We start from the raw sequence: 19,747 nt of genomic DNA on the forward strand, positions 1-19,747 counted from the left end.
ATGTTGTTGATTGTAAGCGAAGTTATCTGGTTCTGCAGGTGCATGTTGTATGAGTAAGGGATTCTGGAGGGCCTAGCCTTCGGGTCCTCCCCCCATGGCACTGCCTAGAATTCTACCGGGTAGCAGGCGGGTAGTTAGCGAGGAAAAAGGGGGGATGACTGGGGGCAAGGCTTAAGGGGTTGATGGCTAGACGCTTTGGCCAACCGTGGTTGGTGGACAGAGAAGTGGTCAATGGTCATTGGCGTTACTCGGTACAGGGTAATTAATGTCGATCGCCGAGTCAGTCTTTCCGAGTCCACTGTGACCAAGGTTCCAGGTACATACAAAACAACGGCTGGCAGCGAACGGAACATTAAGCTTGCCGCTAATTCAGGAACATTCCTGTTATCTTTTATGCAAACAACCTCGGCCTCAACATCAGGAGCAGAATGACTGGAAGAAACACATCGTATGGGAGACTATTCTTGTGCCCATCGTGGCTGGGGCCGCGGGGTAAAATGCTTCATCATGCTGTAAAAGCCCGCACACGGCGGGTTTTGTTGCTCTAGTGTGCATTACTTCAATCTTCCCAAATCCTGTAATTGCCGTGGGATACTCATGAATAGATCTGACGCAAGCATCAGGTAGAATGCTCATGAGATAATTTCCGCGGCTCTCGCTTTCTCCTTCAACGGCCGGAGCCGCATCTCTCACCAAGGTAGACACCGCCCTGAGGTCGGAAATCTGGACCTTGGAACCTCTACAGACCGTTTTATTTATTGCCTCTGCACGCCGGACTGCTCGATTACCGCCTACAACGACCATGGCCCAAACTTGGAGACTGTGGGTCGTCTCACTCTGGAAAGATTGGCAACTGAATCAGAGTGCCAAGTTCAGCCGCAGATGCAGTAGCGGTATTTATGGAGCTTCCACAGCATCAATGACATATGGTCCAAATAGCGAACGAAAGGAGACAGCTCCCCATTCATTCTCCGCACGAGACATGCCGCGTTCATCGTGAGCCCAAGACATAGAATCGCGGACTTCGGCATAGGTGATCGGGCTCACCATGACACAGTTTTGAGCCGCGGGGTGGGGAGGGCGACCAGGTCGAAAATTATAGCCTAGTCCAAATATCGCAAGAACTAGAGGTTCTCTGTCGACGTGATTCCCTCCCAAGCACCATCCCAAGAGACATCTTGTTGAAGAGTCTCGGAAGGAAGGTTGCAAGACAGGGGCAGAGTTCCCAGCCAATTGTCCTCCAAACCCGTTGCGGACTTGTCTGGCGATAGAGGAAGGTGGATTGACATAATGGGCGATTTGAAATACCATGATTCCAGACTTTCGTATGCCTCCGTAAACTCTTTGGAAAATGCGTACACGCCCGTTGATGGCTGATATGTGCATGTGTCTCGGAGGGTGAATGGCCATTTGAAGCCAATGTCGACGGCGAATTGAGCCGCCAAACTCTCGGGTGCGTAGCTGATGCCACTAATGATCAGATAGTCACGAACTTCGGGCCTATTACGCGGTTAGATGAGTGGGAGAGAAGATATCTGACGCCCCTCGAGCGAACCCACCACACGAAATAGTCGATCAGCCTCGGGTGGCTGACCTGCATCTGCAATGGACTGGCTTCCATCAGCGAAAGGGTATGATAAGGGGAGGAAGATATCTACCTGGGATTCATGAAGGAAGGGGGTTTTCTTTCGGGTGGAAGATGGGGATTGATCTTGGTCTATGCCTGGTTCAGCAAGAGTACACCAAGCAGAGCCTTGCGTCAGTACCATCAGCATTGCTCTCATGATCCGCAAAATAGCCATCCGCTCTACCGATCCGCTTCTGAAGAAGAGACCTTCGTCTAGGATTTGAAGTAATTGCCATCCAACATCAAAGGGATTTTTGGCTCTTGCAGCATCCCATCCGTGTAACACGGCCCTAATACTGGTGTCATCGTCAACGTGTGGGCCGGAAAACAGGTGGCGTGCGTGGTTGCTTTCGATCGTCACCAAAGCATGATTGAGCGCCCCGAAATAATCGCGGCCTTCGTTGCTACATTTGAGGTTCATCATGGGGTAGATTTTCTTCAATGACTCCTGGTTGGTATGCGGGACCGGTGGGAATGTCTCCGGAGCAAAACAGCCACAATATCCAGCAGGCACAGATGCCGTTGGGCTCGCAAGTGCAATCCCATGCGAACTGGAGTGGGATATATCTTTCGATGATCGGTTCTGAATGTCGGGACCTGTGCTAGCACAAGTGAAGCCTACCGCCCCATTTGCAATCTTCGCAATCCGTGCAATCACGCCCTTCAATCCCTCAATCTCGTCATACTGTTGTGCCATTTGTTCGGAAACAGCAGCACCGTTGCCAGCGAGCGCCTCTGTTAGTCTTGCCGTTGTGTTCTCGAGGTGCTCAATATATGCCCTGGTCCTCGCCCGGGTCGCTTGTTGAGATATTCGGTCACTCACCCGTTTTCGCTCACGACGAGTAGGGCTGAGAGCGGTTCGGCTGCTGGAGGAACCGTGTTCCGCAGTCGGTGGTCCATCCTTGCTTGCCATCTGGAGTTACAGGCTTCTGATAATCGGGAGAATGAAAACGCAAGAGCGCCCACGAAAATATCAGGTTTAGCAATTTCTCTGACGGTGAAGCCGCTCTGGGCGGTTGCACACGATTCTTTGAGTTAGAAACAGAAAAACGAAGGACGGTGAGGAAAAGAAAGTAGGAGGAGTAGTAGTACCCGACTAGCCTGGGGAATTTCTCAGTAAATTGCAATCAGGGAAACGGACGCGGGCCTAAGGGAGCCGTTGACCAAATAGGTACCACACCGTTCTACGGGGGCAGCTGGGGTGAACTAGCTGGGCTTCCTCGGGCCCCAAAGCCCTGAATCCTAGCCTGCAAGCCGAGGCTGAAGACCCCAGCCCTAACTACGTCATGCCCGGACGTCAGAATACCGAGTAGGCGGGCTAAAGTTAGGGGGGGCGTTGTCGCGTGTCCACGTGATGTGCGAGCGGCTCGCATCGCCCTGGCCATCGCACATGACAATACGGATAACCCTATTCCGAATTGAGAATCCCCGACACATCAAGGATCTTGATGACATGCCCGACCTATCGAAAGCAGATCAAGTCTGGAGACAGAAATGGACTTTGAAGAGGTCAAGATTCCCTGCTGAGGTTTGTGGTATTTCATCCCACCAACCACCACTGGCTGGCTCTTCTTCATAAAGCATGATATGGGCCTAGATAAATAGGATGACGGCACGGCGGTCTAGTCTGAAAGACGAGCTGAAGAGATTATCACAGATACGAGGATATATGAGGAATTGTGGAAGATAAAGATCATAGGTAAAGTGAACCTTGGTGGTGTTCAAAAGGCCTGACATTATTATCATCTTTGTTGTGGATTTAAAATAGCTTTTTATCTTCATGTCAGGACAAAAAAGACTAGCATCAATTTTGGCTGTGGACGAGAGGCTTTGAGGCAGAAGGGGGCTATTGAGCGTTGATCAACAACAGGACGAGAAAAACAACGTTGACAGCAGAGACAGAATGGCTGAGCGAACATGCCATCGCTGCAAGGAGCGCTTGACAGTTTACAGTGCTGGCCGTGTGCCATTCTTTGCAGTTTAAACAGAGTATTCTGTGGGTTTTTTGGTACTGCCGACCTATTGCTGAGTATCCCTTTTGTTCTTTTTCACTCCCCAACGCCGCCGCCGTGTTAGGCGCTCGTTACTCTAACCGCTGCCTCTCTGTGGGTGGTGTTGGTGGTGGTGTTGTTTTGCCAGCGCAGACCAAAAAGGCATTCTCGATTTCCCACCTGCTCGACAGGCCCCTGTGCGTTGTTGCACGTACATGCCAAACCCAGAAGTGCTCCGTTACGGTGGAAAGGAGTTAGCATGTGTAAAGATGAAAGAGGAACAGGAAATTTTCTCTATTAAATAGTTGCTAGTCTTGCCAAATATTACCAGCCGTATATTGCACAAAGTGGTCCTTGAAGTTAGTCTTGGTGGCTGGGTCAAGAGCGGTTGTCAGCACTTTTGGGGCTTTAAGTGGAAGGATGGACGGGCCCTTGACTCAGCAAAATCTTCGAGCAAACGGCCCCGGAGGACGACGAAATGGTAAGAAGCTCTCTGTCTTGGGCACGCAGTAAAGGTACCAGCGGCAACCCAGAATTCCATGCAGGAGCTGTCGCATCAAAGCTCCTAGACAAAGAATTTACCGAATCGCAGGTGAAGAGGTGAAAGGCCTCCAAGTATATCACTGATGAGCTGCGATTCTCTCATGAAATCGATGCCGTATGTGACTCAGCGCAATATTTAGAACCATCCCAGCCGTCCTGCTCGTCGATAAGCTCCATAGCCAGAGTTACCATATGTCATTAGTAATTGTTCAACATCCTACTCATCTCCTCTGCGTCAATCACCCTCCCATCCTCTTCCATCGTGAAGTAGCCCTCACGGGCCCAGTTTATAATTGTGTCTAGAGTGGTCCTGTATGCGGTCACCATATGAACTTCAGTTCACATTTGGCTGACGTCGAGGAGTAGGGCCACACATCCAAGGCGTATGGTGGGAACCCTTCGTGTCCCTCCTGACTTGCTAGAGCCAACTCTTTGCGGTCAGAATTTGTATGGGTTTTCGGTTTGGCCTTCCTAAAGCCCTCGCCAAGTGGATGAGCCCCATCGGCATGCTTGCTTGTGTTCGCAGATAAAATTCGGCTTGCGAGGAGTCCCCGAATTGCGCCATTGGGAAATACAGACAACCTAGGTGAGGACTGAAAGGATCTTGACCCGGCAGGCAATATGAAAGAAGTGTAATAGAACACAGACGGGAAACTGCCAAGTCGCAGAACGACTAATACCCGTTTTGCCAAGATCTTGGAGGGAGTTGTTATGACATCGCATCGATCGTACGGTTCTTATTTTGTACGCGAGTTTTACTCGTATTCACATGTCACTCAACGCTTGTCGTCGAATTTTGTTGTCCATGGAACCCTGCCGATCACATTTACAGATGTATCTGCAGGCTCCTCTCTGGCCAATTTCGGGCAAGGGGGATAGCTTTCCCGCTATGTCGTCCATGGTCTATGACGTCTTGATATCATACCATAACTTAACTATCCGTCTACCCTTGTGTCTTTACAGAAAAGCAACGTACGGCCAGCCATTGGTAAGCACATCTGTGTCCACTATAACAAAATTAGACTGTGTGGAAACTACTGTCTCTTTCTAGTTTACCGGAATTTTCACCGACTACAACATCATATAAGTTGGCCTAGATTTCAGACCCCGAGATAACCTGCTTCCTCATAGTCGCGGTTCAAAAGGCACAGCATTCCTACTAAGCTGCCAATATGCTTGCGCGGCCATGCTAGAGACTCCCTCCATTCTATCTGGTCTTCAATCTGATCCCCAATGTCCTCCAATAATTTCGACCCCCAGCCCCTCAAAAACCAATAGATTCTATCCAATGCATTCACGAAGACGGATATTCTGACCGTCTTTGGCTAGCTGGTCCTGCAAACCATGCCGCACTTCGTTACTCAGCGCAATCTCTATGAAGCCCGCGAGCGCCTCTCCAAGACCTATGATTGGAATTTCTTCATGCTCGCCCAAATCATCGTCGAATTGCCATGGAATAGTTTGATGGCAGTCATTATGTTCGCCTGTTGGTACTGTCCAGCTGGGTTGCAGCGAAATGCTATCGGAGCGGGGCAGCAGACTGAACGTGGAGCGCTCATGTTTCCCCTTCTGTTGGAGTTCATGGTGTTTACCTCTACCTTTACCGACATGATCATTGCAGGGTTTAACACGGCCGATCCTGGTGGTGTAAGGGAAGGCGATTTAGAAATAGACAGATCGATGAAAGTATTTAGCAGTAATATCCTTCGTATACTCAGCGTATCTACAGAGACTCAAAGCCTTAAAGGGGCTTTTGAGCAGAAAAGGGGAGAGGGTGCGGCTCTTATACGTTCCTCACCCGTTTAGCGTCTTGGCTTCTTTGCTGTGTTTGTTATGTAGGGCTCAGGGATAATTATAGGTATCCTAATATATCACCCCCGATGTAAGTATGCGTTGTGACTTCAGCGCAGCCAAAAAAGAAAGGACAAAGTAGCCAAAGCTTCCTAAACCCCTATATCGCTTAACTTAAATCGGTCACGAGACACAGGGATGACTTAATAAGTGGGAGCAGTATCAAGTTGTCACGAACCTAGCGTTGCCCCCAAGTAACATAAAGCCATATATATTGTTTCGACCAAAATATGGGTTTCCTAACTACCAAGTCGTTTCCTATGCAACTATGAAAGGGTATCAAAGTCCGGTGCAGAATATAGAAATAGGAGGCTCAGACGACACGAATATCCCGTCCCGGTGACTTGTTTGCGCACTCTCATATCTGTTCATTCGCCTCATGATCACTGTCGTGGCTCCTGCTCACCCTCAAACATTATCGTTATCATCACCGGTCCTTCTTGGTTTCCTCATCCTCGGTCGTTGGAGTCATCCGTTCGTCATCAGCCATATCCCAGCTACTTTCCGTACCCGTCTCCGCCCCCTCGCTTTCGCGCTTCCGCCCTCGTTCACGCATTGCCCCACGAATTCGCTTGCTAACTTCATCATGGTCCAGCGTGGTGAATTTCAGGTTGGTGGCCGAGGCAAGTGCTCCGCCAGCAGAACTACTCCTGCTGCGACTCTTGGGTGTCGTGGGTCGTGACGCAAAGAAACCAAATCCCCCAATATTATGAAAGGCTTCGTTCGAGGGCAGAAACCCAAATGGTAACATTAATCTCGAACCGGGAGACTCAGCGGTTCGCTCTTCGAAAGCACCAGAAGTCGGTGTCGTTGGCTCGGTTGAGTCCATTCTGGGTTCGTCCGGCATCTTCTTGTATTTGGATTGGTAGGCTCCTTCTCTATACGCATCCGGCACAACCCGAGCAGCGTCGAAGTCGGGGAAGACCTCGGGTCCCAATTCATTAATCACTCTCGTCACCTTTTCGGACAAGGCCTGGCGGCGCTGTTGCAGCTTCGCAAATCGGCTTGAGGAGCGTGGATTCAGCGCAACAAACAGTGGCGGCAACGACTTCACCACATCCATCCCTATCTCCCCAATCCTGAGAGCAGCAAATGTGAGGAGGATACACAAAATCAAAAAAAGAATGGCAAAAAGCCAGACCGGGACAAGGTCAGGCACATAGGTCCGGGCCACCATCCATGATGGGACTTTGTAAGTGTAGTATCCATCTCGTCGGTTGTAGATCAGCCACAGGGACACAATGATGGTATAGTAAGCGTATAGCGCCGGAGCGAACGCCATAGCCACGAGCAATTTCCACGTGGTAATGACATCCCGACCCTGCAGTTTCACCGTGGACGCCGCAAGAGCTTCCTTGGATTTTCGATAGGATATGACTTTGGTGGTAACAAAGACTGGCCAAAACATGGCCAGCCCGGGAAGGGTTCCAATGCCCAGGAAAAAGAGCTCCCCCAGTCGGTAGATCAGCGTCCCAAGGATGTGCCACCAAGGATGTTTGGCAGGGTTACCCCATTCCACTTGATGGTCCCGAACACCAAGTGCCCGAAGTTGGCGATTGTACTGGAGTACGTCTTTTTTGAGTTCGACAACGCGCGGGTCATCCTTGTACGTAGTATAGCCTTTGACTAGACGTCTGTTTAACTCCACCACCAGCGGCAGAGGCAGTTTCTTTCCCAGGGGATTGTATAGTCGGCGAGCCGCTTGCACCAGCATCAAGGTGTCGTAGTCAGGACTTGATTGTGTCACGGCAACCAAGCCCTGGAAGACTGTTTCCAGAAGTGAGCCAACCGCGTTTCTCCGGTCACCGGCTTTGTACGCTTCAACTTGCTCAGGATGAACTTCAATGGGATGACCAAACTCAATGACGGCCCTCGATCGGAACTTGTGCGCATGGAAATAATTCATGCCAATTGGAATGATCTTGACGCCGCAGCCGGGGTGTCGAGCTTCTGCTCCTAAAGCCATGATGGCCACGCCCGCTTTCAGAGGGAGGAGATCGGGCCGGTCATGACTACCACCTTCCGGGAAAATGCCAATACAACCACCGGCGTCGAGCTCGTCAAAGACTGCGTTGTAGACTTTGGTTTGGTCCACGTATGGAGCAACTTTGAATGAGCAGCCGCGAGACTCAATCTGCTGTTCGTTTGTCTCCCCACCAACGGTGCCAGTACTGGTCAAAGACTCCAACGCTTCTGGCGTCTTAAAGGGTTTCTTGAGCCGAATTTCAGTAGGGGAGATGATCTCTGCGATTTCCGTGCTGGGAGTTTGGCCCCTGACTTTGGGTAGGACAATTAAACCCCCTACCTCGAAATCGCCGTTGGTGAAGTCGGTCCCAACACCTTGAATGAGGGTAGGGTCGTTATCTTGGTCTGGGAGGAATATTTTGCCCTTCGCCGGTTTCACTTTGTCCAGGGCTCGGCCCACGGGAATCGCCCCTATCGCCGTGGACAGAGTACCAATGAACTTGCGTTTCGTCGACTTCTCAGCAATCAGATATGAAATCCTTCTCTTGGCCTCGCGCTTGAGGATCCTCATCAGAATTAGTGAATCGACGAACTATAGTATATTGTCAGTACTGCCGCCAATGAGACAAACTGGTTGCTGCATACCTGGTTGGCATGTGGTGCTGCCACGAGAATGACAGGGCCTGTTTTTGGGACCTTCCAGGCTCCCCTAGGATGGACTTCGCGAAAGAAGAGGTCTATCAGGATAGATAATGCCCATAGAACTAGATCATAAAGCCATGGTATTTGCAGCTGGTTGCCCTTCTTCTTGCCTCGCCCTCGTTGAGGAGCCCGGGACAGAGCTTCCCTCGACGATCCTGCCTGAGACGGCATGTCTTTCAGCTATGCGGGTGAAATTTTTCAAGGGAGAACACGGAAGGCAACGAGGAGGGTCACTCGATCGATTCAGCGACAGAATCCGTCGAACGAGGGTGGAGTGAGTCGGCCCATACACGGAAACGGGCTGGTTGGGGGACCTGAGGTCAAGATGGAGGACAAGATGGGAGGGTAGATGCCAAAATGGATGAATCAGATAGTAGTACAGGACGAAAGAAGAAGACTCATTACACAATTGACACCGGGATTGACGGAAAAGAGACTTGGAAGTTGGAAAGGCCAGGTGTTGGTGAGCACCAGGGGTTTTGCTGTTATGGCAATCAAGTGTTGAGAAAAACTGCGTGGGGCGAGAAGCTGCGAGAACAATTGACTGGGGATGGAATGAAGTCACCAGTGATTGTTTTTGGCGGCGATACCCGCGTTCTGGTTGGCGGGTGCCACGCCTAAAGCGCAATCAACCAATAACTTGGGCTTGTGAGTCCTGGTAGCCTAGGCGCGTCCCCCGGGGGGGAGGGTTGGGGAGGGGCACCAAGCATCGGGCATGAAGCGTTAGGCATCAGGCACCAGGCTCTGCTTCATCCCCAGGTGCCCCCACCATCACTGTCTTTCAACCAAGTCAGCCAACACTTGCAGTGAACCAGCGGGGTCGCAGCGGACTGCTGAAGCCTCGCAGCTCGAAGCCTTCCACCCGAATAATGGCTCATCTGGCGAACGTCGGAAGCGAATTGAATTAAGTAGCGACACAGTCCAATAGATACTTCATATTACTCGTATATCATCTCTCCTACCTCATTACTTGCAGTAGCTAGACGTCGCAAGTCATCCATCCTCCTCGCGCCCTGCTCAGACTGTCCTTGACAAATGCGGGCTCTTTCGATCGTCTTCTGGGCTTCTTCCTCTATCCGTCTCATGCGCTCCCGCAGATGAAAGTCGCGGTCTTTCCATCGTGATTCCCACAAGTCCTCCACCTGATGTCGGGCCTTTTCCAGCATTACCTCCACGTTCTCCTCCAGATTGCTCAGCCTTTTCTTTAGATCATCAATGATGAAATCTTTCGCTCGTAATTGCTGTCTCAACACAATATCCTTTTCGTTCAGTTTCTCCCGGAGCTCTGCCACTTGCCTGTCCTTAAAGAGGAGCGCCTTACGATGCGAAGAGTCCAGTTTCCGCATCATTCGCGCGTAATGGAGAGAGATGTCATTCTCATTATCCATGGGGAGAGGTGTGTCGCTCTCCTCCAGCGTCTCGCTCAACTCGAGCGGCTTCCCCCCTCTAGCCGACGACTCGCTGCTTCCTAGAGCACTGGCATTCTGAGTCGTGGCTGCTTTGATAGGAAACGGAAACCTTCCACATGCGTTTCTCCCAATATAATCAGGAGATCGTGGTTCACGATTGTTGGGCACTTCACCTAGAATTGCACCTGCAGATCGAATTTGAAGTGGGTGTCCTGGCGAAGTATTTGATTGCTGTTGCCAATACTGACGTCGTCGGTCTCCCCGTGAAATCTCGCTAGATGTAATAAGACGAGGCAGGCGCACCCTGTACGTCCTTCTCAATAGGGGCGATTCAGGCATCTGATTCGCCCTGGCCAATATGAGATCTTCTGAGACCACTCCCCCTTCGCGGTCGTCTGGACTTGGACCTGGCAAATTTTCGCCCCCCTCCTCATGGGACAGACTTCGGCCAAGTTCGCCGGCAAAACCTACCCCGCCTTCACCGCTGACAAGGGAGGCCGATGATGAGCGGTGGTGGTGCTGATCATATCCCACTGGTGAGGGCATTACAAACTCTGTCGGATCGAGTATATTGGCTCGCACACCAGGGTCATGGTCGATGGCTGTGATTGTAGACCTCGGCGTAACTGCCCCGTCCTCTTGACTGTCATCCTCGACATCTTGGGCATCCGCTTCAATTCGACTGTCTAAGCTCACAACATCGCTTGTTCGGGCCCCTCGAAAACGTATCGTTTCGTCCGGCGCAGTGTACGGCGGTGGAGCATCAGCGGTAATTCGTGAACCATCCCGGCTGATCCGAAAATACTGTCCGCCTACATTGATGTCGATGCTGCGAGCGTCTTCTTGCAAAGTCGTTGTGGTGAACTTAGATTGGGTAGAGACGATCGACGAGGCTCGACTATGCCTAGCGGCTCGTGCGCTGTTCAACTCTCTAACCCAAGGAGGGATATTCTGTATGGGAGTCGTGTCGTGATTGCTTCTTGATGGAGAGAATGTATTTAAGGAGGGGACCTGGTCCTCTGATTCTCCCGAAGGGCTTCCGCGGTTCCCTGCTGGAGCATTCGTCCCTCTAAGAGTTGGAATGGCGCTTGCAAACCGAAACATGGTTCGAGATGGTGTATGAACGCAGGTCTGCAAGACTTAGACCTGACTTCATTTGCTATCCAATTCAATTACTCAGGTTGCCCACTGAGGGGCAGTGAACGCGAAAAGACTGCGCCGCCGTCTTGCTGGGGAGTGCCTGTGCATATCACTGTAAGATGGAAAAAGACACCATTGCACAGTAGTCAGAGAGCGGGACAAGTGTCAATAACCCGTGCCTTGTTCCAGGCAAGAAAGATGGGAACTTGTCGACAAATGATGATGGGCGCTTTAAAGAGCCGAGTGAGGCCAGGCAGCTTTAAAATATGCACAGCCTCACCTCAGCCCTGCCGTGCAACGGTGCCGTATTGCACCTGCGTGCGTTTTGCTGCGCGCTGACGGAATACAGCTTTTCATCATCAGTAGGCTACAGGATTGCATCTTCACCAGGAAAAGTCCCGTTTTCAAGAAACAAACGGAAGGTAAAGCAGTTTCAAGCCTACCAGATTGACGAAAAAATTTTCAGCCTCCTTTAGAAACACGTGATCATTGCTTCGCAGCATCGTTGCCCGTCTTTCCCCGTCTGCATAAACACTGGTGGTTACTGACAACCACTCTCATTCCTAACATACATTGGTGCTGTTGCGTAGTCTATCGTGATCAAAACAGAAGGCCTCCCTCACTTCGGTGCATCTAACATTTATACATGGCGCCGATCCTACAAGTGACAAAACATGATCATAACACTGTTCAAGAATGTCGGAAGTGTTCCAGTTTTCGTGTAAGAAAGCTGGCGTTACCGATAGGAGATCTTGTTCGTACAAGGCCCCTTTCCCCGGTACTCTGGGCCTCACTCAAGGTCGACCCCTGGGAATGCTCTCGACTGTAAACGTCTTATCGCATCTGATCTCGTTCAGCCCAGCTTCATATCGCGTGGAGCTCGTCGAATCGGCATCCCCATGTCCGCTGTCGCCATGGCCGACCCCATGACTGCCGAGATCAGTCTCTGCCGTCGTGATCATGGACTTACTGATCGGATATGTATCCAAGTCAAAATCTAGATCTTTGGCATCGAATTGGCTGCGATTATGTCTGCTTGGCTCATTCCAGTAAGAGGTCTGTTTGTGGTTATCCCCAGTTCGTGAATTGGTAGGTTTCGTAGCGGGTCGGCTCGTGAGTCTTTGGATGATCGGGAACATCTCTTTCAGGAACACCCATATTCCAGGGAGAGTGGTCACGTAGATAGAAACGGAGGCTTCGCGGAAATACCAGTTCATATAAACGTAGGAAATCAACGACGGGACTAAGCAGTAGATCGCCCTCAGAATGGCGGCGACTATGACGAAGCCACCCATCCCGAAGATAATGCCGAGGATAAATTTTTGCTGAAGCGAGAGGCGAGCGGATAAGACTGGAGGGATACCCATGAGCATGATCAGGATGTCCGTAGAAATGTTGAAGACAGCGTTGACGATCTGGTAGTATTGATAGGTAGAGCACTGGGCTTTTTCCTGCGTTAGCGCGCTCGGGTATCGCGAGGAGGACTTTTGACACTCACAATTTTCAGGTGGAACGGCCCAATATTGCGACAGAGGCCGGCATATGGTGAAGAGGGCGAGTTCATCCCCAACGAAAGCGCAGCACACCCATGTCACGACCGCCCAGAGCAGTTTGCGTTGCCGAGTTTTGTCGATCAACTTCGCATATAGAACCAACATGGCTAGATATCGGTCAGCCTGTAGCAATCATAATGGAGTCGATCGCAATGGCCAGTCTACAAAGAAAGGGGGGCCTTGGACTCACCAGCCTTCATGCTCCAAATTGTGAGAAGTTCCGCATGCTCAGAAACGAAGACCCATTTGCTCCCCCGGATGCGCCCTTCTTTGATCTCGGGTGTGAGCGCAGCTTCCTCCTCGGGCGTCATCAAATTGGATCCCGGCCCATCCAGCATTTCATTAAAGGCCACCACAAGTATCGTGTAGGCCACGAAACCGAAGGTTATAAGGGCATCATCGATTTCGAGGTGTCTGATGCCCACCCGTTTGATCCTGCCAACCCTGTTCGAAGTACGTCAGAGACATATTCATGCATGGTGATCGCGGGGTTTTCTGGTACGGACAGTCGCAGGACGACGAGGAACGCGCCGACACTGTACAAACTCCATGATTCTGGCTTGAACCCAGGATTAGGATTCGTCGACATAGTTGCTGTCTTCTAGAGAAGTGCTACGGTAGAGGAATATGAAGGGGGGATGACGATCTTGATTGAAAATGAAGGAACAAGAAGATTTCCCTGAGGAAAGGAGTCCCATGTGCCCTATCATGTTTGGATAACGTAACTTCTTGGGGGCTCTTGATTTTCTAGCGCCGAGTTGACAGCGAGATATCAGTCCACTGAGTCCAGAAGGGATGTTGCAGTGTCGCATCTAGCCCAGACCGCAGGTGGAGCGTTGTTGAACGCGGTGCGGAACCCACGAGCAATGGTGGAAAGTGGGAATAGGGGGATTTTCGGTCCTTCAAAATTGATGCTGGACTTGTATGGCCAAGAAGAATCCCACCGGTATAGTGTTTCGGGAGGGTTGGCGCCGAGAGCCTCAAACCCTGTGATTTGAAGCAAGTCCAGCATGGGAAGGATGGACAGCATGGCATGCGACCAAGGTGGTTGCTGCACTAGCTACATGACTGGAGCTTAGGAGGTGAAACTTTCTCATGAACGAGCTGTTTGCCACTTGCCACATGGTGCTCCATACTTTGACAGTTTTCAGGAACAGAACCTACAATAGTCTAATAGATGGAGACATTGATAACGGTTCTTGGGAGCTGGAGTCTCTCGTGTATGTGAACCATGGCTGGTGGGACGCAATCTAGCGAATCAATTATATCTTGCTGGGGACTTACCACCTGATTGAAGAATCGGAGCAAAAGATTGATTTGGTAACACTCCGATAGCTGGGTCGCAGAATATGATTCTGTCGACACATGGATTGCTCAGAGGAAAGCACCAAAGGCGCCCTGAGGAGTGAGAAAGAAAATTTACACAAATTAGACCGGGAAAGGCCCACTGCGGCTTGGCAAGCCCCGCTCGTCCGGGCGTCCTTACTCGAGCGGGCAGCTTCTCCATGACTTGGCGGGTGGAGCGCGGAGTTATCTGGCCAACAATTTGCCGTGCCTGAGTATCCTCCCTGTCCATCCTGTCAACGGCTCCGCCGGCAAGCAATTGTAAAGAATCCGTCGGTGGCACAACGGCATTCTAGCTTGAGACCCTTGAGACCACAGTCTTGACAGCATTGCGGAGAGACGCTACACCTGTCGCCAATCCGCGTTCATTCGCCGATGGGAGATTTTCCACGCCTTCCACGAGGTAGTCATTCTGACTGTACTTGCTCTCTTCATCATTTCTTTTCTCTTTGTAGATTCTTCTGTCGTTGTTGTTGTCGTTGTCTTGTTCCTGATTTGACTGTTCTGCCACCTGCGCCGGTCTCCGAGATGGCCGACAAGAACGAAGTCCCAGAGGTCGCGACAGAGTCCGAGCCTTCGGAGTCGGGAAATTTCATCAACGCCTCGGGTCATGCTCAAGAGTTGTCGCGAAATTTCAGTCTCGTATCCCTCGCCGGTGTCGGGCTTGTCGTTGGGAACGTCTGGCCAGCCATCGGAGGCTCGATTCTCGTAGCGATCTTCAATGGCGGTCCACCGGGTGTGTGCGCCTCTGGTGAGAGGACATGAGATGTGGCTAACACATTTTCCAGGAGTGCTCTACGAGTTCCTCGTCGTTTCTGTCTTCTATTGGATTGTGGCCGCATGCATCGCCGAGCTTGCTTCTGCCATTCCATCCTCCGCTGGCGTCTATCAATGGGCGTCGATCACTCCGGGGAAGCGATGGGGCCGTCCCGTTGGGTTCTTCGCTGGCTGGTGGAATTGCCTTGCCTGGATTCTGGGCGCCGCGTCGATGACATCTATTTTCGTGAGTGGGCTAAAAGCAAGGAGGAGGCAACCTTTGCTAACCTTCGAGCATGGGGCAGTCTAACACGGTCGTCCAAATGTGAGAACCCTGAGTTGCAGGATTGATAAACGTTCTAACAAGCAGCAGGTATGCCCTGAAGCATCCAGATTTCGTTTCTAAACCATGGCACGTCTTCGTTACCTATATCATCGTCACCTGGATCGCGTGCCCGATTGTGTGTCTATTCAACTCGGCTATGCCTCGTCTAAACAGCGTCGGCATCTTCTTCATTCTTGCGGGATTCCTCATCACCATTATTGTAGTGTAGGTATCATCTATTATGCGACAATATCTCTCGAAAGGCGAACACTAAATTTCCCAGAACGGTTATGCCAGGCCGGGATGGCCGACCTGGACACGCGTCTTCGTCGTTTGTTTGGACCGAGTGGACTGCCGACATTGGGTATCCCAATGGGGTGAGTCTTGCCAGCCGCAAAATAAGAGTGGCGAGACTGCTTCAAATACTGATTTGGACGCGATTTATAGTTTGTCTTTGTTGCAGGCATGCTCAACGGCGCTTTCAGCGTGGGCACTCCGGATACCACAAGGTCAGACTGCCCTGAGGGGGACTCCGTACGACCGAATATTAACGCTAAATTAGTCATCTTGCGGAGGAAATCCCTTATCCTCAACGGAATGTGCCTATCGCCATCGCTTGCCAGATGAGCATCGGCTTCATCACCGGCTTTGCCTACCTGATTGCCATCCTGTACGCGATCAACGACTACGATGCCCTTTTCAACTCGCCCTACCCGATCGCCGAGATCTACCGTCAAGCCACCGGCTCTGCAAGCGGTGCCATTGGTCTCCTGACACTCGTCCTCATCTGCATTGGCATCTGCGTGTGTGGCCTCTACATCACTTGTGGTCGGACGCTATGGGCTCTCTCTCGAGACGGGGCCACACCCTTCCCAAAGACATTGAGCAGAGTATCCGACAGACTCGGCATGCCATTCAACGCAACTATCGTCTCTGCCATCTTAGTCACAATCCTCGGGGCCATCTATGTCGGCAGCACCACCGCGTTCAATGCTTTTGTCGGGTCGTTTGTGCTATTGTCAAGCTCCTGTAAGTCCACTCACCCCAAAACTCCTGCAGTGGCAGTGCGAGAACCCTTGTCTGCGTCAATGGCATTGCCTCCTACAATGTGGTCTTGCAGATGCTAATGCCCGTCACAGCCTATATCGCCGCGATTCTGCCCCATCTCCTGACCAAGCGCCGCAACATCGAAGTCTACGGCCCGTTCCACCTGAAAGGCGCCCTAGGATTTATCTTCAACTTCATCGCTTGCGCGTACATGATCGTTTGGTTCGTCATCTACTGTTTTCCATATTACCTCCCGACGGACGCGCAGACCATGAACTACGCCTGTCTCATCTGGGGCGGATTCACCATCTTCGTCGCCGCGTGGTGGTTCCTGGGGGCGCGGAAGGGCTACCAAGGCCCGCCCATGGTCACGGACGGAGGCAAAGTGAACTTGGCGGACACTTTGAAGAAAGTGGACGTTCAAACTGTGAGGAATAACAGTCTGAAGGGTGTCTAAAAGTGTGTCTAAAAAAGCGTTCATTCTCCGAGCACAACTTGATGGCAAAGAAAAGCTTTTGACATTCCGATTAGATTTCAATATTTTCGCTCTCATCTACAAGATCCTTTCTCAACATGAGACTTTTGAAAATAGATGGATGAATGGACCCAAGTTTGGGCTCTCCAGCAGAATATGGCCTCTGGGACTCGACCCACTCCCAATTTGCTCGTTCTGCCTCCCAAATGTAAAAGGGCCTACAAGCTAGTCAAACAAGGGAGATCAAAGACCTGGGATTTATGTTCCCTGAAACGGCAAAGTGCAAGATATTAATACTGCTCCCTCGCTCGTACAACCTCTGGATATTCCCCCTTCCCCTCCCACTTGGGAGCGATCTTGGCGCCAAGGCATGAATACTGGGCATATTCAGAAGATCTCCATTTACCTGCTGTTTGCTTCCATGCCACATATTTAGACCCGATTAGCCTTGCCCGCTACATCGTCAAGCAGAAGCTCCCAGCATTCGATCATTCGTCCTCGTCCAACAACATTCGATGCCTCAGCTATCAAGCTCAACCACGTTTCGGCCAAGCTTCCTACCTGGCGTGCAGCCATTCCCTTTCAGAAATGGTGCGTGCAAGGAACCGGCCAAGGGACCAACTGGTGCCAACCAACCACAATAAGCCTGTTAATGAATTTCCATCCATTATCAGCCCCTTTTTGTTCTCCGCGTCATTTCTATCAGTTCGTTGTACCTCGAGATCAGTCGCTTTTGACTCGTCTGCTTGTCCTCATCGTCGTCCCCACGCAGAGGGACGTCGCGGATCCACAAACATCCCACGAGACAGAGGCCGATCAGAGGTAAAAAAGTGGCAAAGACTCGATTGATGCCCCTCATCTTGGCGTCCAGCACAGCATTGTTCCACGCGGGTACTCTGCCATCGGCAGTCCAGGTCCCGGCCTTGACCGCCGATGCAATGTCGGGGGGAAGATCAGATGGCAGCGAGCTGATCGTCACGGCGTACTGAATGGCCGTTGACACGGCCACTCCAACTGCAGAGCCCAGTGCTCTCATCCAATTCCGTGTGGAGGTGGTGACGGCGACGTCAGCTTTTGTCGAAAGCGCTTGTAAAGCCACGAGAGCTGTGGCCCCAGATTGTAGCATTAGCGACCGGTCGATGTCATCGGTCACAGGTATGAGAAGAGAGTGAAGCAGAGGTTAGGAAATGCGCTAACTCACAGGGTTGGAAAACGAACCCAACACCTGCCCCTTCGACAAAGGCAGCCACCACGTACACACCGATAGTAGTGGTGCGGGAAAATAGCAACTTCAACCCTGCTCCGACCGTCCAGAGCACGAATCCTAGCCAAAGGACTGGCATGTACCTGAAATGACATGCTACGTTAGATACGCACAGCCCTCCGGGTAGAATGCTTTCTCGTGAAAGTATTGTACAGACCGTGCGGTAAAAGTCATGGCTGGGGCCGAGAGTACTCCGCCGAGACTCTGCGCGAGAAGCAAAGGCAACGACAGATAGGCCGATTTAAGCGGGGCAAACCCTCGAACCTCTTGATAATAGATGGGCAGGAAGTAGAGGTCTGCCTGCCATACGAATCCGAAGAGGAAGTTCTGCGAGAAGAGCGTGCTCCGCGACAGCGACGAGTACAACCGAAGCGGCATCATCGGCAGCCGCGTCAACTTCCATTCGACAAGGCAGAAGAAGGCGGTCAACACCGATCCCACTGTCAGCAATGTAATGACGAGCGAGCCGTGCCATGGGAAAACACTCCCTCCGGAGTTCACGGGAATCTGCGATCAAAATCAAAGGGACATGGGTCAGCTAGCGAGCAATACCAACTGCTCGAATTCGAGCCAGAGGAAGTTTGACAGCAAAAAAAGGCGAAAACATCATACCAAAACGAATAATACCCCTGTCACCGCAGTCAAAAGGCCCATCCAGTCCACCTTGCGCACCTTTTCCTTCCAACTCCCAACCACCGGTTTCTGGGGGAGAAGGACCACCAATGGTGGGATGCACAGCGATGCCAGTATGGCGGGAACCCAGAAGGCCCAAGGCCATCGTCCATCGTGGCCCTGGACCAATGCCCCGGACGTAAAGGGCCCAGCTCCAGCTCCCAGCCCGATGGCTCCGCTTAACATGCCCTGATATTTGCCTCGCTCCTTCAAGGAGACAAGGTCGCTGACAGTGATCTGAACCAGAGAGCTAATCCCTCCGCCTCCAATGCCTCCAATGGCTCGACAGGTGTAGAGCCAGGGACCATTCTTGGCAAATCCGCATAGGATATCGCCAATGATCAAGCTGAGCACGCAGCCGATCAACACGGGCTTCCGTCCAAATATATCTGCCAGCCGGCCGTATAGCACCTGAAAGGCGCACTGAGCCAGAAGATAGGACGTACCGACCCAGGTAATGGTGCTAGAAATTCCCAGTGAACGAGCTATCGCTGGCAATGCAGTCGTCGTCGAGTTGACATCCAGGAAAGAGACAAAGAAGCACATGGCAAGACACAAGTAGACGACGATCAGCCTTCCAAAAGGGAGCCTTTGAGTCTGATCTGTGAGTTCGACCTGTGACGATTTTCCCCCAGGCTTTGCGTCACTCGCGTCTGTTGTCCCATTGCCGGCAACGGTGATGGGTGGGGACTTGATCTCGGAATCGGTGGTGGCTTGAACAGTAGCTTTAAGGTTGTGGTACTCTTTGGAGTCACTCTCAGAGACAGACTCGGTCATATTCGTTATCAACGTCTATGCCTATGGGGATTGCGTCAGTGTGAAGACCAAGCGGGCGACGGATGCGAAGAGGTATTAAGACTGCATAAAGCTGTCAATTCCAGTTTCCGACATCCACAAAGGGCCATCCTTGATCACCCTCGGTGCGTCAAGAACTGATCTGCAAAAAGCCGAGCGAATTATTGCATGGGAGGCTGGGGAAGCGTTGCAGCTGGTGGTCTCCAGCGTCGCGAGTCTAGCAAACTCATGACAGAGAGAAACCACATCCCTTTATCCACTTCTTCCCCGTGGACCACGGTGGAATTG

The 19,747-nt window shown here is 51.5% G+C and overlaps 7 protein-coding genes across 7 annotated transcripts; 2 read left to right on the forward strand and 5 right to left on the reverse strand.

Annotated features, from left to right (window-relative positions):
- Window positions 1-1,124: 1,124 nt before the first annotated feature.
- Z519_04956 (uncharacterized protein) lies at window positions 1,125-2,540 on the reverse strand (the record flags this gene model as incomplete). The annotated part of the gene is made up of 4 exons (XM_016762698.1): window positions 1,125-1,500; window positions 1,560-1,610; window positions 1,659-1,717; window positions 1,767-2,540. The coding sequence occupies 4 exons, from the start codon at window positions 2,538-2,540 to the stop codon at window positions 1,125-1,127; spliced, it is 1,260 nt and encodes a 419-aa protein (XP_016621645.1).
- Window positions 2,541-5,505: 2,965 nt separating this feature from the next.
- Z519_04957 (uncharacterized protein) lies at window positions 5,506-5,967 on the forward strand (the record flags this gene model as incomplete). The annotated part of the gene is made up of 1 exon (XM_016762699.1): window positions 5,506-5,967. The coding sequence occupies one exon, from the start codon at window positions 5,506-5,508 to the stop codon at window positions 5,965-5,967; it is 462 nt and encodes a 153-aa protein (XP_016621646.1).
- A 472-nt stretch (window positions 5,968-6,439) lies between these two features.
- On the reverse strand, window positions 6,440-8,850 carry Z519_04958 (uncharacterized protein; the record flags this gene model as incomplete). The annotated part of the gene is made up of 2 exons (XM_016762700.1): window positions 6,440-8,569; window positions 8,623-8,850. 2 exons carry the CDS (start codon window positions 8,848-8,850, stop codon window positions 6,440-6,442), a joined length of 2,358 nt encoding a protein of 785 aa, XP_016621647.1.
- A 767-nt stretch (window positions 8,851-9,617) lies between these two features.
- Z519_04959 (uncharacterized protein) lies at window positions 9,618-11,192 on the reverse strand (the record flags this gene model as incomplete). The annotated part of the gene is made up of 1 exon (XM_016762701.1): window positions 9,618-11,192. One exon carries the CDS (start codon window positions 11,190-11,192, stop codon window positions 9,618-9,620), a length of 1,575 nt encoding a protein of 524 aa, XP_016621648.1.
- An 830-nt stretch (window positions 11,193-12,022) lies between these two features.
- Z519_04960 (uncharacterized protein) lies at window positions 12,023-13,370 on the reverse strand (the record flags this gene model as incomplete). The annotated part of the gene is made up of 4 exons (XM_016762702.1): window positions 12,023-12,672; window positions 12,727-12,888; window positions 12,972-13,225; window positions 13,288-13,370. 4 exons carry the CDS (start codon window positions 13,368-13,370, stop codon window positions 12,023-12,025), a joined length of 1,149 nt encoding a protein of 382 aa, XP_016621649.1.
- A 1,283-nt stretch (window positions 13,371-14,653) lies between these two features.
- On the forward strand, window positions 14,654-16,710 carry Z519_04961 (uncharacterized protein; the record flags this gene model as incomplete). The annotated part of the gene is made up of 8 exons (XM_016762703.1): window positions 14,654-14,861; window positions 14,914-15,128; window positions 15,187-15,206; window positions 15,255-15,431; window positions 15,490-15,583; window positions 15,654-15,715; window positions 15,769-16,235; window positions 16,346-16,710. 8 exons carry the CDS (start codon window positions 14,654-14,656, stop codon window positions 16,708-16,710), a joined length of 1,608 nt encoding a protein of 535 aa, XP_016621650.1.
- Window positions 16,711-17,398: 688 nt separating this feature from the next.
- Z519_04962 (uncharacterized protein) lies at window positions 17,399-19,441 on the reverse strand (the record flags this gene model as incomplete). The annotated part of the gene is made up of 4 exons (XM_016762704.1): window positions 17,399-17,832; window positions 17,930-18,075; window positions 18,150-18,499; window positions 18,605-19,441. The coding sequence occupies 4 exons, from the start codon at window positions 19,439-19,441 to the stop codon at window positions 17,399-17,401; spliced, it is 1,767 nt and encodes a 588-aa protein (XP_016621651.1).
- Window positions 19,442-19,747: the final 306 nt, after the last annotated feature.

The sequence above is a fragment of the Cladophialophora bantiana genome (assembly GCF_000835475.1).
Source record: "Cladophialophora bantiana CBS 173.52 unplaced genomic scaffold supercont1.6, whole genome shotgun sequence".
In the NCBI taxonomy this organism is placed as follows: domain Eukaryota; kingdom Fungi; phylum Ascomycota; class Eurotiomycetes; order Chaetothyriales; family Herpotrichiellaceae; genus Cladophialophora; species Cladophialophora bantiana.